The sequence below is a fragment of the Columba livia genome, chromosome 1 (assembly GCF_036013475.1).
Source record: "Columba livia isolate bColLiv1 breed racing homer chromosome 1, bColLiv1.pat.W.v2, whole genome shotgun sequence".
Classification (NCBI taxonomy): domain Eukaryota; kingdom Metazoa; phylum Chordata; class Aves; order Columbiformes; family Columbidae; genus Columba; species Columba livia.
The window spans coordinates 176040428-176061020 of record NC_088602.1 but is presented as its reverse complement, the minus strand read 5'-3'; the positions used below and the strand labels follow the sequence as shown (position 1 = coordinate 176061020).

The 20593-nt window shown below is 43.5% G+C and overlaps 1 protein-coding gene across 4 annotated transcripts in view; it reads left to right on the top strand.

Annotated features, from left to right (window-relative positions):
* Positions 1 to 20593, top strand: part of RASSF3 (Ras association domain family member 3) — a 110713-nt gene that overhangs the window by 52921 nt on the left and 37199 nt on the right. Inside the window, exon 1 of one of the 4 annotated variants that reach the window (XM_065048582.1) lies at positions 4588 to 4901. The exons of the other annotated variants lie outside the window; for them this stretch is intronic. Coding sequence (XP_064904654.1) covers positions 4773 to 4901 — 129 coding nt within the window. The 5' untranslated portion in view covers positions 4588 to 4772. Of the gene's footprint in view, positions 1 to 4587; positions 4902 to 20593 lie in introns of those variants that run through there. 4 annotated transcript variants of the gene reach the window in all.

The window sequence follows — 20593 nt, the reverse complement described above, 5'->3', positions numbered from 1 at the left end:
AATGCAGGTTTAGAGGGAGGTGAGGAAGTTTAGTCCCTGCAGGAACCTTTTCCCTCCCACAGTGCAGGTCCCGCTTCCCTTATGGCTCTCATCCCACTGGAGGCTGCTGCCCACAGCTGCAGGGCTGCCACAGGTCCTGTTACTGGGGGTCACAAACATCCTTGCAGGGTTTTACCCAGGGGGGAGGTAGGAAAGGAGGAATCCGTAGACTCTCTTCTTGAGAACTCCGCATTACTGTTTTTATTTTAATAGAAATGTAGTCTGAAATGCTGCAGGACTGTCTGAGTCCATGCCCTGTCTTGCTTTTAGCTTTTCTGCTCTTTTAACACACTGCTTTTTGATGTAATCTGGCAAAAATCTGGACAAAAGATCAAGGCTTGGGTGTAGATGTGAACATCTTGGTCTGGTGCTCAATGCAGCATTGCTGGAGGAATGAATGTTTTGTAGCTTTCCCATTTTAATGAGTCTTCCCAGTTTCTATGTCAGAGGTCTGAGGGGATGTTTTAGAAGCATGTAAACATCATGCAGTTGCTGATGGAGTTAATGTAAACGCTATAGGATGTTTTATCAGTTGCCCCTTTGTTTAGTCTGGGAAGGAGAAGAAAGGGCGGTAACAAGGAGAGTCCTCAAATACCCAAAAGGTTGCTAAAAAAAACAGCAATGGACGGTTCTCCATCTCTTTTGCTAAGAAGCAAATGAGCAAGGTTAAGGATTTATATGAGATCTTTAAGAAGAACTTTCTAACTCAATAGGTAGCTTAAACACTGGAAAGGATGACCTGTGGGGCAGTGCTACACTACTGTACTGTGTTTGAAGAACGAGTTAGCTAAAGGTTTCTTAGGGATGGTGTAAATACTTTGGTTCTTCCTCAGAGCAGGGGGTGGATTTACTGAACTACTTGTAATCCCATTCAACTGTGCTTTGCTCTGCTATTGTGATCACTTCAACAAAGTGATCTTTTAATACAAATAAACAAAGGAAGCTGCAGGACCTTGTGAAGCAGTCCACCTTTATGAAATCTGATATCTGGTGCTAAGGGTTATTTCAGTTATGGTAGCTGGAAGTCATAATCCTTGCCAAACTAATAAAATTATTCACACCTGTTTTGCCTTTTACAAAGTTCAGCTTTAATTTCCACTTTTCTGGAAGCTATGCCTGATGTTTAATTTCTCTGAACTGACTCTCCAAAGCTGCCAAGTGATTTAAAGCTGAATTTTATCCTTGAATGTAACAGTGATTTAAAATACTGCTTTCCCTCCTACACAACAAACAACTGTATCACACAGGTTATCTTTGCCCGTGATTGCTTTTTGTTAGTATTTTATTCATGAGACTCTTGCTTTGGAAAAGAGTCCCCATTACTATGTTTGGTTGTGTTACGTGAGTCACCAATTTTAAACTGGCTTGAATAGGCTATAGTTTAAAAATATTCTGAAATTATGTCTGTGTCATCAAGCTTTACTTAAAAAAAAAGTTTATTCTCTTCTTCACAAGTGCCTTTCTACCTCTACTTGCTACTTGAACTTATTCATTAAAAATAAAACCAGAAGTATCTCCCTCTTCTTGCCAACTGCCTGTGTGATCTATGATAACTGATTGCCAACTTAATTTCTCACTGGATTGAATTATTTTTCAGAAGGACTGATTGAGAGCCTCATAGTGCTTATCTGTGTTTTAAATCTCTCTCCTGTGCCACATTCCTTGGCTTTTAACTTCATTCTTTTTAGCTGATGCTTCAATAATTCTCCTTAAGAACAAGTATGATTTCAGAAAGCTCATTAGTAACTTTATCTTGAGACTGGCTGTCCTTTGTTTTCATTACACTGTGGGGGTTTTTTTTAATGACTATTTAAGAGGGTTGTCAGAGTGAACTGAAAATAACGCAAGGCTGGTAGTATAGAGGTTTCAATGCAGCACCTAACAAAGAGCCTTGGATGACTTTTACCTAGAAAAGATCAAGAAGTCAATTTGAGAAGGTGGAAAAGTACTTGTCTGGGCACAGAGAACTTAAGAATATGAACAGAGAGTAGCTTGGAAACAGGGAAATCCACAGGGGTACCAATTCATCTTCAAGTATCAGCCTTGCAAATAATCAATAGTATTTGGAAATGTTATTCAAAAACACCAAGCAAATAAAAATTGAAAGGCATCACATCTGTTTGTACCTTCACGTGAATTGTTTGATTCAGTGTCACATCTGAAAAAATGAAAGTAAAAAATCACTGTCAAGTTAAAAATTAAAAATAAAAATCACTGTCAAAATTAGTAGACTTAAAACCAGAGCTGTAGTTGAGGAGCGAAATCCTATTGGAATCCTATCACAAGGAAGCTAGACATAGTTTGTCCACCGTTTTTTGTTGCAGCAGGAGAAAACAATACTGTTAGTGTTATCAATATAAATGATGCTTCACAGACAAGGTGAATGCTGTGCCTTGTTGCCAGAGAGCATATAAGCTCAAGCCTAGGACTTGCAACTGATCTTGCATAGATGGACTCGAGCTGCTTTGCAGCAGTTTATTGATGATCCTCTTTGCCAGTTTGATGATCCACCCACACACACTCAGGTTTGAGCCTGCAACCAGGCAAACAAGCTCTGTATGCACACAGTGCCTTTTGTTGCTGGGGAGTCCGTCAAGTGTGCCAGCGGTTAACATTTAAAAACACCTTTGTAGTTTAGAAACACAAATCCCATTTTGTAGCATACCTGAGTCACTTAAAAACCTTCAACTTAACTGTGATCATGGTCAAGGGTGTTAGATCCAAAACCTTTGTAAACTGAGGTTACTGGGTCTTCAACAGGTTCAGAGGCAAGACCAGCAGATCTCTGGTGGGGATTCTTCTTAGCATGGGGCTGGTCTTGGTGAGCCAGGTAACACAAAGTTTATTTGTCAAAAGCAAGCATTTTAATATATTTTAGTCACATTCAAGTAACTTGGCGTTCAACTTAAAGCTGTCTTGAATACCATGGGGCTTTACAGTGCTCACAAGTAGGCTCAAGATCTGACACATTCGCGTCTACACTGTTAGACTTAATTATTTGTTTTTAAAAGCTATGCAGCCTTCTAATCTACCAGATGCCAAATTCTATATGACAATCTGGGAGAATCAGAGGTGCTTGGAAAATGAGGGTTTAACACGCCCCAAACGGATTAACTGGTTTAAGCTCTCAGTGTGAGTTGTTTTGCTGGTGTTGAGGTGACTTTATCAACACATACGGCATACTGGTGTGGGAAGACCACCTAACTGGCAGAAACAAACCCACTCCCCACGTGAGTGGGGATGACAGGAATGGCTGCATGAAGCAGACGAGGAGTTTGTGAAGGATCAGTGAGATGAGGATGAGGAAGAGGGAAAGGAGACGTCAGTTAATGGCATCCAAGATACATCTGTGGCCGAGTGCTGAGACCACAGGAACTGACGTATTGGCTTAGGTCATGGTTTGGTAAACACACAGCTTCAAATCTGTTTAAACTAATGTAGGGCTGTGGTGTTGCTGAAAGGTGTCACCTGCCCTCCTTCCGGATCCCCACAGCCCCATCTCCAGGGGTTTGCTCTGGCATGAGTGGCTGATGTGACTCACTTCCCCCCACAGGACCACTGCTGTGGCATGGGGGGCAGCAGGAACGCGGGGCTGAGGGCGTGCAGGAAGGGCAAGTCTGCTTTTTTGGGCAGCTGCAGAGCCCTAGGAAGCCATACCTTAAACCCTGTATCCTGTCTGTGACAGTGACCAGCCCTAGATAAATTAAGGGAAGACATGAGAAACTCTGAAGCAGGTAATTATGGAATGACTTGGCCTTCAGGCATTGTCTGTCATTTCCCCCATTAATGAGTTCGATGTACACGGTGTCTTATCAGAACTTTTGTGCTTTTAAATATGTTTCCTAGTTGCAGGTCTGGATATTCTTGCTATCTGTACACATATCTAATCTCTGCTGAGTCTTCACAAGCCTTGCTCCTCGCTACATCCTGGGGCAATGAATTCCATTGACTTAATAGTCCGTGGGCCTGATCGCGTGTGCAAGGAGAGGCCAGGGCCAGCCGCCCACGGCAGGTGCCGGGATTCCAGGTTGTTATTGCTCAGCACGACAGGGTCTGCTACCAGTTGCAAAGCTTAAATTCAAAGATTACTAGAAGAACAATATAGGAAAGGCTTGCACTTATTTTGCCATTGGTTATTTTTTAATAATTTTGTTCTCACAGGCACGTAGGAGATTGAAATCGGGTAATTATTAGAGGAGAGTTTCAGAACTCATTCCTCTAGCAAGGACCCCCTCGTTGCTCGCAATTAATGGGGTTGATGCTGAGGTGTCAGCACAGAGGCCGGGAGAAGGGTCGGTAACTTCAGCCCACGCCCGTCCTTTGATCTACCGCCTCCCGCTTCGCCGCCCCGCGGCGGTTGGACCCCGGCACCCGCCTGCTGGGCTCGCCGTGCCGGCGGGACCCCCAGCCCCCGCCGGACCGGTGTTTCGGGGTCTGGGGGCGGGAAGCGCTCGGCCCCCGCCCCTTCACCTGCTGCCCGGGGCGGGCGCCCCGCGGGGCGGGCGGGGTGGTGCCGCCTGGCGGGGCTCGGAGCGGCGCTGCCCGCGGAAACTTGCGAGGCAGGAAGGGAGGAGAGGGCGGGAGCGGAGCCTCCAGAGCAGCAGCTCCTCCTCCTGCTCCCCGGGCCCGGCGGTGCTGCGAGAGGAGCGGCAGCGGCGGGGCCCCATGCGGCGGCCGGGACGGCGCTCTCCGCCGCCCGGCCCCAGCAGCACCATCAGCCGCCGCCGCCGCCGATGACCTGGACCAGCAGCATGAGCAGCGGCTACAGCAGCCTGGAGGAGGAGGAGTCCGAGGAGTTCTTCTTCACCGCCCGCACCTCCTTCTTCAGGAGGCCGCCGGGCAAGACCCGGACCGCCTCGCAAGTAAGTGCTGCGCGCCGGGTGGAGCGGCGGCCTCGCCCCGCGGGGCAGCTGCCGCCGGTCCGGTCCGGGCCGTTCCGCGCCGCCTCCCTCCGCCTGGCCTCGGCCTCCACGTGTCCGCCGCCCCCTCCCCCACGGGGACAGACCCGCGGGAGGCGCCCGGGCCCCGGGCCGGAGCGTGGAGCAGGCGGCGGGGAAGGGCTTCCCTCCCTGGCCTTCGAGCGGGGCTCACACTGGGCTGGGCTCTGGAGGGGTCCCCGCCGCGGTGTCCCGCTCGGAAGCCGGCCCGAGGGAGCCAGACTGCGAGTCTGACCCCCCCACTCTGGGAGTCTGGCGGGCTGGGGATGTGATCAAAAATCACATGTTTGTGCGGTGAGTAACCGTGCTATCAGCCCTGCTATCGGCTCTGCTGGCAGCTCTCCGCCGGGTACGGTGGGGTCTGCCTCTTCACCGCTCTCAGAGCTGGTTTCGAGATGAATGACAGCCCCTTCAGCTGTTTTGTTGGCAGAGAAAGCCCCACAAAAGTGTTTAAGTGCCTTGGTTTAAGTATTCAAGCGCAGGATATCAACTCTAAGTGGGCTTTGAAGTGAAGAACTGATTAAAAAGAAAGCAAAAACCCCAAACCAGCCTCTTTTGTGGTCAGCATTGGGATTTCGGTGGGGAACCTGCGGGGCTGGAGGCAGAGTGAGGGGGTTGGTGTGTTGAGGAGCCAAAACCAGCCCCTCTCTCCTAGCAGCAAAGCTCATGTCAGGGATACAAAATGGAACAGTCCCTGTCCCATCCAGAGCAGTCATTAAACCATATAGGGTAAACGTCACGTTTCTTTAGCTGAGCAGTGCAGCCTCCTCTCATTTTTCTCTTCCCAAAGTGCAGGATCTCTTTCTAGAGGTGGTTTATAGCTTTGGAAACAGTAAGCTAGCAAGCCTGTTTTGTTTATGCTAGCTCTTCTTTCCCTGTGTCTACCAGTGACTGTGGCTTCTTTCTGCTCAGTGCCTATTTCTTTGTACAAACTTCTGGTGTTTTTTTCTGACTGGACTTTGGTGTCAATATTACTGCTGCTATGGAGACCTAGTTATAAACCTGCTTATCAAAGCCTGGATACCTCAGGTGCCCTCTGGGACACCCATGGGGCTTGCCAAGTCTCATCATTAGTTGCCCATGGCTGTTCCTCTAGGCTTTGTTGTGCTGCAGAAAGCCAACGTTGGTTTCTGTTTCTCCAAGGTTTTCTATCTGTTATGTCCTGTTTGTGATTTGCTCAAAACTTGAGCCCTCTAACTGCCCCTCGGGAAACTCCGGCTCCTGTTCAAGGAAGCGCACAGAGCTTTCTTGAGCTTTAGCTTCCCTCGCCAAGTTTGGCAGGGAGCCTGGGCGCACCCTCTGCCTGCACCTGAGCTCAGGCACCTTGTGCAAATAGTCTGGGACCGGCTTTTTATCAGGTCGTGGCTGCTTACCTAGGATGCTTCTTGCTGTGCCCCTCCTCAGGGGTCGGGTTTTTCTCATCTGTCTGGAGTATCGGCCTCCCACTAACCTGAGGGCCTTGGTGCAAGCTGGCAAGTCCTGCTGAGTGTCCTTGAACTTCACTCCCTAACCTGTCTGTCCGGCGTTGGCTGCCACCTGGCTGTGACAGAGGAGGACCGTGGTGTGACAGTGCTGAGCAAACAGATACCCAACTGCTGTCAGGTTTAGCGTGGCTGCTGTGTCAGGAGATGTGAGAAGGCTTAGGTTTTGATTCGGATCCTAAAAGCGTATCTGTGTATTTATAACGTGGTTTTGTGAGTTGTCTTACTAAATGCTAGTTGTATAAGAAATTGTGCAAACATGTAAACTGCTGCATGCAATGTTAATGTTTCCAAGCAAGGGGGGGATGGAAGAAAAACCCTGAAATTTGATATTGTGCTCCAGTATTGTTTCCCCAAAGAATACTGCAGTGAGGTGCTGCAGGGTACATGTTTAAGTATGCATTGAGTAGCCTGGAACAAATTCATCTGCATTGCTGACTCTGCAGCATCAGAAATTCTCAGCGAAATGTTTGTAGTCATGAAGTTATTACCAGTTGCTCTGAGCTGCTGAGTTATAAAGTAAAAAAAAAATCCCCAAACAATGCTGAATGTAGATTTCAACAGTCATGTGGCCAGTAAGAGTGAGTTTCCCCTTCCAGCAATAACAGTCATAATAAGCCTCTTTGTACAGATGAGGATGTTACTTTTGGTTTGTATTTGAGGTTTAGTAAAAAAATGCATACTATGTCCCCTAGAGCAAGGAGGAAGGAGGGGAGCTGTTAGTTATTGTTTCTGTGTCTTTCTCAACTGTACAGATAATTTTGTAGTGAACTTTTGAAGTGTATTGTGTTTTGTGTTTGTTGCTTTTTTGTTGTTGTTGTTTGGTGTGGGTTTTTTTTGTAGAAGGCCTAAGTGCTGGCAGTGACTTTCATCCCTCCATCAGCTCCCTCTGCCCCTTTTCTCACAGGCAAGAAATTGTTTCAAGCTTTTGGCTTGCAGCTGTGCCTGCAGAAAAACTCAGTAGTAGTGTTTGGACTTGTTTTGTATGGATTACCAAAAAAAAAGGAGGAAAAAAGGAAATTAAGTAGCTGAGTGAATTTTTGTCTTTAATTTAATGCGGCAGGGGTGGGCTTACTTATGTACCTCAATTCCTGCAGCTAAAACAGGGTTAATGGATTGATAGCAATTCTGGTGTTGTGATAGTAGCTTTGGGCTTTGCGTAAGATGCCTAATCATCTGTTGAGTGGTTAAAGATTTGTCTCCTCCTCTTGCCCTACCACTTATAAAAAATAGAAGCATAAAAACTGTTCCAGCGTATGACAGGCAGCATGATGTTTTGAGGCTGATTAGTGGCCTCAAAGTAATTTCTTAAGCAAGAAATACTTTAATCTGAGGGCAATGTGCGTAAAATGCAGGTTGCTTTACACTGTGTTGTTGCTCATGAAAGTTTAGTTTTATTTAAGGTTTCTTATCTTCTGTAGCTGTTCTAAAATTTAACTATTGGAGGTGAGATTAAGCTCAGTGTGGCTGTGTTTCATGTTTGCAATGACTCAATAAATGAAAAAGGAGGAACTGTAAATATTTTTGTCCTGCCAGTGTGACTACTTATGTGAGGTAAGGTTACCCATGCACGTAAGCTTTTGCAAGGTCAGACCTGTGCTTCTGTATGATAAAGCCTTTGGAAATCATCCATTGCCTGTAGAGAAATTACCAAAATAAGGTGTTTTGCAAACTTCTGAAAGCTGCCCCCTTTCTCTGCTTCTTTCCTCCCACCCACCCCCATCCTTTCAGGAAAAGTGAAAAGAGTCGCGCCTGCTTCTGCGAGCCCTACCATATGTTGGAGGGATACACATCTTCCTGCGTATGTTTTCTATGTTTCCCTTCCATGCACTACTTCTCCCACTTTGAACATGGTTGATGTAAATGCTTGCAATACTTCTCCTTTCCTGGCTGGCTTTGTAGACAGTGGCTTTTCAAGCATTGTGGTTGGTGTCTGATTTAGTTCCCAGCCTTGCTAAATTCCTGTTTTCTTTGAGGATCACTGTAAACACCTGAGGACATCCCTGTGCTTGGTTTTGCCTGCTCTGTGTTTTGATGTTCCCCTGGGCTGTAACCGTAATGGTTAGAAACAGGAGATTTATCTGTCTCTGTAGCTGCCCTTACATGTGAGGGCTCTGTGAGAGGACACCGCTGTGCTTTAGGAAAAACAGTGCTGCAGAAGCTGGTGGTGCTGCGTAGATCATGGATCCCAGCTGTTAGAAGAGAGCAAATCCTACAGCTTGTATTCCGCGTCCCGTCGTGAGTAGTTTGCGTGCAAAGTATGAGAGAGCTCTGTGTGAAGTCTAGTATAAAATAGCTTTGAGATATGAAGGTTGACACGTGGGTGCTGCTCATATCTTTAAAGGAAAAAGCATTTGTGTGTTTATGCTCAGTTTTGCACTGTTCCGTATAGGGCTCTGTAAAAGTGCTTGCAAGAAAAACGCAATTGCTTCTGTTGGCAGTTTCCAGAAATGTACTCTTTGCTCCTGCACATGGGAACGTGCTCGTTGCTTCTTTATCAACAGCGGTCCTTCCCAGCCTGCAATCTTATTTCTCTCTCTCTCTTCCCTTTGCTTCTCTCAGCCCTCACGCCTTCCTGACCCGCAGTCTTAGTTCCTTCCCCAGCACCCACACCCGGTGCCCCCTGCCATGACATTGTGTTTGTGACAGTCTTCTCTGCGCGTCAGTGGAATTTGCAGGTGTGGTAATGGGGGTGGGAGAGGAAATTCGTTAAAAAAGCTGGAAACGGAAAGCGGATATAGAAGAGCAGAGGAGGTATGAAGGTGAGAGGCAAAAGGCAGAGGGTGAAAGTCGTCTTTAACTAGTCCAGCCATCTCTTGTTCCACTGTTGGAAGAGGGGGTTTGCAGGGAAAGACCTAGCAATTTTTTTGCTTTTTAAACGGGTGAGCTGGTATAAGTGTGAAAAAGCAGACAAGCTTCTGCGTGCAGAAGCCCTTTTTTAGATCTGTTCCATGTGAGTTTGCACAGTGGCTTGAGGCAGTTCATTGAGAGGAAGATAGACAAAAGGAGTGTTTTATTTGGGAAGAAAACAGTTTCTAGGAATAAAATGCAGTGCATAACTGCTCAGGACTGCTTAGGATGGCTTTGTGTTACCAGTGTCCGTTATTAATAAGTTTCACGTTGTTTGGACATTACAGCTCTTCCCGGGTTTCCTTCCAGTAACATTCCCCAGGGAAAATGGCTCTCCTGACTACCAGAACAAATGAGACTTCTAATTATAGGCTTGCTTTGGAGCCAAAAAGTTTAGGTTTGTGTTTGACGTGTAGTCATGAAACTTATTTTAAAAAAACAAACAAACCCCAAACAAACAACAACAAAAGCTGCCCACAAAGCGAGAAGAAAACACTAAAAATATCCAGTAGTGTTTATTTCTTTTATTATTTTTTTAATTCATTTGGCAGTCAGTGAATGTTATAGGATAAAATTTGTCACAGCTAAAATACTTGAAAATTAAGAGTTGAAGTAATGAGCAGGGTAGAGATTGCGTCTATTTTAAGCCCACGTCAACGTCGAGTAAACTAGCGGTTCTTATTTTGTGTTTCTGCTTTGCTTCCGGAGTGCTTGATGTGGTGTGTGTGTGTCAGTAGCTTGGAAGAGTGTGGTAGCTGTTTTAGGGTGGACTTAGAGTCCCCTTCTGGTGTCTGACATCTCCGGAGCTGAGATTTATGCACTGTACAGAGGACACTGTTTGCTTTACACTAGTTTGTAATCACTGTTGGTTCTTAGAATCATCAATTTAAATTTTGGGGACTTTACTATATGAAATGGTATCTACTAACACACAAAAAATTAAGAAACAAGTTTAGGAGAGGTTAATGTACTATCCCAAGAAGAGTTTGAGTCACTAAAACATCTAATGAGTGCTGTTACATTCAGCAATTTGTTTTAAGGGTCATGAATACAGCAACAGTGGCAGGTGGTATTCAGGCTATGGTGACTAACTCTTATCTTCCCACTCTTTTCTTTAGTCTGTTGTATTAACGCAATATTAGATGCATCTCTGTTTCTCTGTTGGCATAAACTTCTGGAGTACCAGCAGTGTGTTACTGATGTTTATTTGAATATTGCCAGATAAACACTGGTGTTTGCACTGGTGTTTGTTTTTGTTGTTGGGGGGGTTGTTTGTTTGTTTGTTTTGGTCATTTATTTGGAAAAAAGACTTTGGTTCACCTGTCTGAGTTCTGGAATAGAGTAGCTAGGCTTCTCGCTGGGAACTTCAGGAGTACCTAGTTTGTATGGATGTTTTGTGAATTGAATAATAATGTAATTGAGTTGGGATAATCCTGTGACTTTATCTAAGTGCAAAGTCAAAAGGGTAGAACTGCTGGAGCTTTGGACTTTCATTGTAGTCAAAAGTATTGGGCATCTATAGCCTTATGGCCCAAAAGGTTTAGACTTTTAGGCTGCTTATACTCATGAGCAGACATGCAGACACAAGGAGTTTTCTTTAAATTGAGGACTCTGCTGAATTCAGGTAAATGCAAAGCAACTGAGCTCAGGATCATCTGATGAAAACAAACACAGTCCAGACCAAATCAGACAACAGCTATTTAAAGAAGGAGAGTGTTTGATGCCCTGTTCTCTTGACCTCTTATTTCAGCTGTAGACCTGTGTATAAGAACAATATCAGAATAACTATTTTGGAAGAGGTTCTTGATGGTTAATATTAAGCCACTGTAAGAGCAAAAATAAAAACTGAAGTAAAAAACACATACTGCAGTTTGTCTCTCGTGTAAAGAGCCAGTGGCACCAGTGTTGGATTAACAGTTGCAAATAAACCGATTAACAGAGGATTTTAGATAAAGCGGTAGATCTGTAATGCAGCATTTGCCTGTGACAGTGTCCTTGTGAGCCAAGCCAAGCAACAGAAGCGTCAGGGAGAGAGAAGTGAGAGTGACAGGTGTTCGTCATTCAGCTCTCCCCATGGACAGGCAGCCGAGGCCTCGGACACGTCTGCAGGCCGCACGTCAGGCCAGGCTGCTCAGTACGTACAGCACTGTCCTCCCAGGTACAGATAGCGAGGGTTTATCTATCTATGTATTTATATATGCATGTTAAACAAAAACAACAACAGAAGAATTTATGTGTGTGTCAAGGTTTTGATTGCGGGGTGACAATAAAACCGTGGCACATGTGTTAACCCCCTCTCCCCGCCTTCTCGGCCTTTAGTCCCTCCCTCTCCCCTCTTCCCACTAAGGACAGGCAATTGGGAGGGAAAGAAGGACAGAGAGAAGAGAGTTGGAAAAATTAAAAATGTTTTACTAATGCTACCAATAAATATAGAGAAAATAATACAAAATATACAAAACAAATATTGAAAGTCCCAGCAATTACTCTGGCAGATGTAGAGCTGGCACCCAAAGTCCTGGACTGGACTCTGCGGCCAACCGAACTGGATTCAGTCTATCACTAGGCCTCGGTTTGCAGGGACGACTCACAGGGTCCTCTCCTAATGTCGGCCATAAGGAAAAGGGGCAAGATCATCGTGATCTCCCACTTTTATATGAAGCATCATGTGAATAGGATGTTATACTTGGTCAGTTTTTGGTCACTTGTTTCTCATTGCCCCTCTCACGAGATGTGCATCCATTCTTATCAATGACCTCCCATTCCATTGCTATGTCTAACAAAACATCTAACTTTCAGGAGAGTGCATTTAATAAGAAGACTTTAGCTGACAGGCAAATTCACTAAAAAAGGAACTTGTTTTTAACAAAACAAGGACAGTATGTATTTTTTGTACATATGTAAGATACACACATAGAAATATTTGTACTTTTGACACCAACATTCATGAAAAGTCTTAAAACCAGCATGTCCCACTGTCTTCAGGGCTGCATCCCATGAGACTGGAGCGAGCACAGCATGCTCTCATCCCCTCCAGTTTCAGAGCAGTGCTTACCTGCCTATTGTCCAGCCTTTGTAGGAGTTTGGGTGCCTGTGACAAAGCCCACACGTTTTTGTAGACAGGTGTGAATTGACCGGGGATGAGCAACTGCTGCTTTCGTTTTGTTTTTTTGGCATACTTGCTCTTTTGCAAGGTTGATGAAATACTGCAGACAGTTTTGAGGAGAGTGCTTCCTATGCAGACATATATTTGGCTATGCTAACTAGCCACATGTGATTTATGTAGCAATTAAGATCATTTTCTAGTTACTCATCTGTGTGTGTGCTGGAGAAGAATTCGTGTTCCTGTATATGGAGGAATCTATGCTGAAATCTGTGCTGAAAATAATAGTAAAAACAGCAGTGGTTCATCTGCCTCAGAGGAAGCATCAGGTGTTAGTGTTGGGTACGCAGGAGTACTTGGCATGCTGGTTGTCAGCTTCTCCGTCTCAGTCTTTACCCACAAAGTAATTGTGGAAAATGCTGTTTGTAAGTGTATTTCTGTTAGAAATTACATACAGTAATACAGTAGGGGCAAATTACAAAGGCAGTTGTCTGTAATATTTTGTAGTTAACCCTGTTGTCTATAATTAGGACTGCTTGTCTTGTGTTCTGCATTCTAATTGATCCAAGGTGTGATCAAGTGCATGGATCCAACCATGGATCCAACCATGCTGTGCTCTTTCTCATAGTGCACAGTCCTTGTATCTTGTGTTGGGAGTACCCAATCAACAGGGTCTCTATAAAGGCTAATTAGTAATAAATACTGTAGATCAAGTTCTGTTCTGACTGAAGGTAACAGTTTGCTAAATAATTAAGTGCTTAATCTTATTTCCATTGAAACAGGGAATACCATGATGTGGCTTGTCCCTCCTGAAGAAAAGTTTGGGATATATCAAGTTTGTTAATACTGCAGAAGTAGCTTGATGGCCTGTATTGTAGAGGACTTCTCGGTCACTTCTTACACATAGTTGTGCCTGGGATCAAACTGGCCTGTAAACTTGGAAAAGTTTGGTTCAGATGTTCTATACAGAGCATTACTTTTCTTTTAGTGGGTTGCTCTCTTCTGAAGAATTCTGCTCCTTGGGAACAGAACCCGCTTATCTTGCAGTTTCGTCCACCAGTGGCTTGAATTAGTGTGTTTGCATATATATATATATGTGTGGGTGTGGGTGTGTGTGTATATATATATATATATATAAATGCTAAGATTGTGAAAGTCTTTTTGTTCAGAGCTATTCATTTAATTGCAAAATATCTTCATGGTTCATCTGAGAAGCATCTGTTAAAGCTTTATAACCTGTAGCAACTGCACTAGGGATTTCAGCATGACCCATAGTGCTTGTGTGTACAGAAACTGGCATATTCTTTGACACTGCTTAAAATTTTAAGAATATGGTGGTTGCGTGTTGCATCATGGGAGGATTGACCTGTATCATTTGTCCTAATGTCTGAAATGAGTAAGTTCAGTGTTCAATGCTGGTGTGAGATCAGCGTAACAGTCAGTGCATTTTTTTCATGACAGGTGTAATCTGAACTACTATAGTATAATTTTGTTATGTTGTTATTGCTGTGTGCAAAGATTATGTAGTGTAGGCATAAACAGGCATCTTGCGTTACCCTTTGAAGTAAAGGGTAGTATTTCTTTTTTCTTTGCAGCTCTGGTTAGCTTGTTAGTAGTAGGAAATTGGACAAGTGGCAAGTGACTTAGGCTGTGCCTAAAGCAGACAGCAGATACGTGCTGCAGGAGCTGATCCTCAGCTGTCCAGACTAGTGACTTTGAGTAGTCAGCCGTTTTTTATTACTGTGCATGTGTGTTTGACTTTGGAAAGCAGTGGGAGAGATGGTTTCTGCAGAAGTGTTTCTGGATGCATCCAGCTAGACTGTTTAACCCAAGTGAAGACTGAGGAACAGAAATAAGAGCGGGAGAAAAAGATCATTACAATCTTGTCAAACGTGCAGGCTCCTCATTTCTGTCAGCAGGAGTACCTGTGATCCAAAAATTAGATTGATGTGATGGTTCGTGTTTTGTGATACAGTACCGGGTAAATGCCCCAATGGGCGGTATTCCTGAAAACTGTGGAAATCCATAACTCTCCATGAGGCATGGACCTGGCAGTTTTGCCCTTGCAGCTGAAGGCTTGAAGTAGGTGTTGCTTTTGTATTTGGTAGTTAAGGAATGGAGGAGAAGGAAGGAATCTTTGCCTATCTGTTGCAGGTTGGTAAACAGGAACACTTGTCTGCTGCTGAGAGCAAATTGGAACAAATGATCCTGGTTGCATGTGAGGAACAATAAAGGTCTCATTTGACATGTGGGGTTGAATTGTGACTTGGTTGTCTTTCAGCAGCTCCGACTGAAAGAAGAAAGGAAAAAGTATTATGTCTGTCCTGTGGGTGTAGGCTAAAAAGTGGTTTGTTTGTATTTCCACACCAGTAAGCGATGTCTTGTGTCCCGTACAAAAAGGGACAGTTTAATAGAAGGTTTGTACTCGGAGCAGTTGCTGTGTCAGGTGCCGACACACGGATGCTGGCGGTAGCAGAACACCCGACACTGAGTCAGGGAAATGTCACTTGTGCAGGCAACCTGGTGTGAGCTGTGCTCAGGCTCCCATGTAACCTGCGCATGAGAAGTCCACTTTATTAAGGAGAATTTTATCATTAATTAAAGTAACCTTCCTCTGGTCGTGATACGTGTAGCTCTCATGAAGCCTAGCTTAGCACAGCATTCTTCTCAGTGAGGGTGACAGAGCACTGGCACAGGCTGCCCAGGGGGGTTGTGGAGTCTCCTTCTCTGGAGACATTCAAAACCCGCCTGGACATGTTCCTGTGTAACCTCACCTAGGCGTTCCTGCTCCAGCAGGGGGATTGGACTAGGTGATCTTTTGAGGTCCCTTCCAATCCCAAACATACTGTGATACTGTGATTACTTTTCTTATTCAGTGTCTGCCTAAACTTGTAAGTTTACAATCTTGTTTTCTGTATTTAAAAGTGTTTCTAAATCTTTGTGAACTAATTTTGGTGTAAAATTTGATCCCGGGGACTGTCTGTAGTTTTTGCATGAGTTAGCAGGTCAGGTTAAAATAAACAGAATCCTGGGAGTATTTAACTTGATATTCAGGGCCCCTTTAGTTGTTGAATTAAGGGAACATATTTTTCTCCTTTGAAGAACATGCAATGTGGGGTGATGGCTGATGAAAGGAGTCTTAATCAACAATTTCTATAATGAAAACCATTTAGCTGCTCTTAGAGCCCAGTAAGTGGATCTCAGGATCTAAGAGGGTGAATTCACAGTAGCTAGATAAAATATTCTCCATGAAGTAGGACCATTGTAGAGTTCAAAGTCTTGACCATCTTTTTCTGTTTACTAATAGAACTTAGTTATTTCCCTGGGGAAATGACTCTTAAATTATTGTTGGATTGATTTACTTGTCTCTTGCCACTACAATTAATTAAAAGATTAGTGCACGTACAGATGGCAGTCTAAGGAGACAGCCAGTGCTTCTGGACATTGGTCAGATAGTCCCCTGAATTAGATTATCACATTGTTTTCAACTACATTTTTCTGTTCTTGTTGAAGCTAAAGTTGAATTAATTTATGTGAAGAGTTGCTTTTCTTAAGTTTGTTTCTTTGGGCTCCATGACTGACAGTGTGTAAAGAATTATTTCTCTACAGAATTATTTTTTTCCCCTCCTTCTCTTTTCTTCAAGGTGAAGTGAGAACCTGTTTTATTCTTTGGGTGCAGGTACTTTTCCTTCTCCTCTTAGCCTGGGAGTGACTTGCAGTGCTATGGTTTATAACAGAATCGCTGATGAATCTAAATACCTTCTCTCAACATTCTCTATATTAGCTGCAAAGTATTGCTCTGGGGTCTGATTTGACCTTCATGGGAACAAGCTTGTTTTCATAGAATTTGAAAAACGGTATTAGTGTTCAGCTGACCATTTGATGCATGTCTCTGAACTTTTCTTGGTCTCTTGATTGCCTAGGAGTATTCTTACTGCTTTTTGAAAGAAAAGTATAATGTTAGCACAATAAAATTGAACTTGACTAAAAGCTGCTGTGTTTTAATGAAAGTATACTACAGAAAATATCTTCTACGAATTTTTTAATTCTGTGCTTTAAGTTGCAACTATTTTCTTGAGAAAGTACTCAGTAGACTGCATTATCAAAGAGTAGAAAAATCTGGCTTTTTGTCACCCTGGTCTGAATACTTGATCTTCTGTAAAATGAAGCAGACAGCTCATATGCTTTGTATGGTGAGATTTTTATATTCTGAATTAGGCTGGGTACCGGTTAGCCAGCACACAGTAGAGGCAGTTTCTGCATTGTAGACCTTATCACAGCACACATAACATTATCCCAAATAAATGCCAAGTATTTAGGTGAGGAGAAAAACCGGTGGTGCTTCCTAAGATGATGTATGTCAAATACAAAATGGCTCTGTTGCTAGTGGAGCATATTCCATTAGGATGTCTTCTTTGGTTTAATAAACTATAGGGCATTTGTAGCTGCCTTAATAGTGTGGTGGCAGTTTTGTTATAAAACAGAGGAAAAATAATTCCTGGTGTACACCTTTCTTGAGTTGTGAATCAGAATGAAACTGTCTGTAAAACAGTAACCCTATAGAAGTGCCCAGCTGTCAGAAAATCATATAAGTTGGCTTGAAACACGGCAGGTGGTGTAATGCAAATCAGTTTGACTTCTCTTTGATCACCAAATCACAGTCAGGTTCCTAGGAGGTTAATCCTGTGTTTTGTCACAAAAAATAACCCTGCTTTGTGCTTCACCTGTGCCTGATATGAATTTGCAAAGTGTGTTTTCAGTTGGTGTGGTTGGCTGCACCCTCTTGTTTGTGTGTCTTTGGTTCTCCAGTTGCCCTTACCCTGTCCCCCAGGGGCACCAGTGGCCATGGAAGCTTTTGGGGGGAGTGTGGCACCTGCTGAGCTGAATACTACAAAAGACTTAATATCCTTCTTCTCTTAATATGCTACCCTGAAAAGGGTCATCCTGCTTATGGGGGCTTCAGGGACCCTTCTTTGATACGGTGGTCACAGGAAGGTCACAAGAAGACTTTTGGTGTTTTGGATACCCAAACTGTTGTTCTGTTGCTTCTCCCAGGACTGCCAGGTGGTAAGATATGCCTTAATATTAATGTGAAAGGATTTAAATAAGTTACAGATTATTCCAATAGAACAGAAGTTACAAAATGCCTTTAGTGTCTTTCTAAATGTCTTCCACTTACAGTGTGCATTTGCCCAGTCATGGGCAAAAAAGATTTAATAGAGTTATATCACAGGCTGTTTTGTTTCATGTGTAGAGTTGATGAGTTTGTCTAAGTTGACAGCTGCTTTTGATTCAGTTACATGTTCACATGATGTGAAGCTTATCTCAAGATGGGGAAACATGATTGTTTATACTGTGCTAAAAGGTTGATATTATGTGAAGTGAAACATCAAAGCAGTTTCCAATGCTCTGAACTTTAAAACTCGCAGATGATTTAATTTAAAAAAATAATTAAAAGGCACATCTTTCCCCACCCCTAAGTACAGACCCCAAATATTCTTCAAAGCATATTTGATTTTAATGATTTGGTGATTTCCTCCCTGAGGCGTTTTTGAAGTTACCACTGGAATATGAAGATGTAGCTTTGAGCTGTGACAATAATAGACCATTAGTGAAGTAGGTGTTTACCTCATAAGATGATAAAATGGGAAAATAACGTGGTATTGGCAAAAAAAAAAAATCATAAACCTAGTGATTTTTCTTGTAACAGCCAAAGTTGATGGCAGACTTCTTTTTTTTTGGTGATTTATAGCTCAAAACAGCTCCTGAAGTGGCTTGGTAAGGATGCTAGTATGTCACCCTTGCTCTTTTTTTTTGTTTTATTCCCCCTCTCCCTTCCCCCTTGAACTTTAGTCAAGTGTCCTGTATTAAAACAAGTTTGATTTTTAGCTAGGCCTTTAAGGCCAATGGTGGAAAAATCTTGTAATCTGTAAGAGAGCTTACACTGCACAATCTAGTTGTCCAAACATCATGTGGAGAATTCAAGATGGGAGCTCCCTGCTGTGTGTCTGGATTTAACCTCTTACACAAGTAATAACCTATATGTTTTCATCTTCACAGATCTGGAAGATATGGGGGGGAACATCTTTCAGAAGCTGTTTTGCATTTGTAGTGACTGGGTCAGAAAGAAAAGGCAGCAGAAGAGTGTTTGTTATCAGAAGGATTATAGAAGCAGCATTGTTAACACTAGCATTGGTATTTCATTATCTTGCAGGTATGAGCATTGCAGTGTGCTAAGTGCAATAATTACAAACATGGTGCCATTCCCTGGATGTGGAAAGGAACTGCTTTTTTAGGTATTCCAGAGATCTTGTATCATTCTCCCCTATGCCGTCAGTATAAAATGAACCTCTCTACTACCCTCCCAGAGAAATCCCAACTTTGATCTGACTGTTCCCAACAAAGGCAAGCAAAAAAGTTTGAAACGTGGTAGGGATGCCCCACTGGAACTCTGAGCTGGATTTGGATCCCGTTGTCTTTCAGGCATGTCCCAGGACATACTTCCCTGGGTAGTGCTTGCTCTGTTCCCTCTTCGTTCTTCTCTCAATCTCTGTGCAGTTTCATGTCTGCATGCTCATAAATCTTCTAACTGTGGTATAATTTTTACCCATGTTAATTGTCGGATTGCTGATCCACACCCATTATCTGTAAATAGGTAGGTAGTATTTTCTTTTGGGTTCATAACTTCACCATATTCCAGTTCTGTTCGAGCATATGTATACAAAACATTTTAGTGAAGACATGGTAAACTAAACATTAAGCACACTTTGATTCACAGGGTATAACTTGCATCAAAACACAAGCCTGGTGCAACTCAGTCCTCTTTTGGTTTGGACATTTTGTAGAGGGTGCTGAGCACAGCAAGGTTTCCAATCTCCTGGGTTCATCCTCTGAACCAAGAGCAACAAGCAATGTGTTGCAAGGCAGAACATGAAGGGATTATCATGCAGCAGTTCATCCCTCTTCCACTGGTCGAGCCCTGTAACATCTCAGCCACCCACCTGCAAGGTGAGTGCTGCAGGTCTCAGGCTGTTTTGGAGCATGGCTGCCATCACTTGAGCAGAGGGTGGAGTTCCACTACAGCTTCAGTTTAAACTAATTAAGTTAGTTTTTTGTCAGATGCCCTGCTTGAACCAGATCTCTGTGTGGTGGCCAGAGGAGCAGTTCTGGTGCAGGAGCAGGTAGAGGAATATACAGGTGGGGAGGCTGACAGGGAGAATGGGACCTCAAGAAGCCCCATCTGGGCTTGGCCTACCTTGTGGAGCTGGGCTTTGGGAGGAAGAACCTCAGTAGATGGTGCACAGAGGAGGTGCCCTAGAGTGTTTGAACAGGTTTTATAACTGGATAGAGATGCTACAGGTAGGCAGAAGGTGGGAGAATCCGGGCTTTTTGTTTTTCTGCTGTTTTGGTTTGTCTTTTTTTTTAAATGAATAATGCTTCTGAAAGGAGATGACCAAGGAGAAAGCAGTAGAGCTTGCTGATTAGAAAAAATTGTTTGTGCTTTAGTATTTGACAGAAAATAGTGCAGCAAATGGGATTGCAATGTAAACTTTGGATTTATGTGCAGGTTCTTGATTTAAAAATCACATGCATTTGTGTATTGGCTCTTCGTATTTTCTGTGGCTTTAGAATCCTCCCTTAGTTGTTTCCCGTAAAAGGTTTTACAGGCCAGTTCATCCATTTAGAGTACAAAGTCGAGGGCACTATTCTAAGCATATTGAATTGAATTTTGAATGGAAATCAGGTCTTAGTCCTTTACTCACCTTTTGAAATTGCAGTAGATTCCCAGGCTTGCTAGTTTTGGGAGAAGGTTGGAAGGGATTTATTAATCTGCTTGATAAACGTATTATCAATATCCATTTTTATGTCCCTTCATTAAAAGTTTCACAGCTGAAACTATCTGCCTGTGGTAACTACTGCAGTAATCAACTTTATGCCTTGATTTTACTTTACTTGGGCTTTATTGGTTATGGCATGACAGTAACTGACAGTAACTTGTTTTCACAAGTGTAAATAGGGGCAGCTTTTTGGACACCCCTGCTGCTTGAGGGGAAGAAAGTGTCTCTTATGGGATAGAAGACAGAAGTGCAGGTGAAAAAGAAGCTACAGCAAGAGAAGAGGCAGCTCCCCTTGGTGGGAGGTCTTGCTCTGCTGCTGGTCCATTGGAAGGAGGGAAGGCCAGGCTG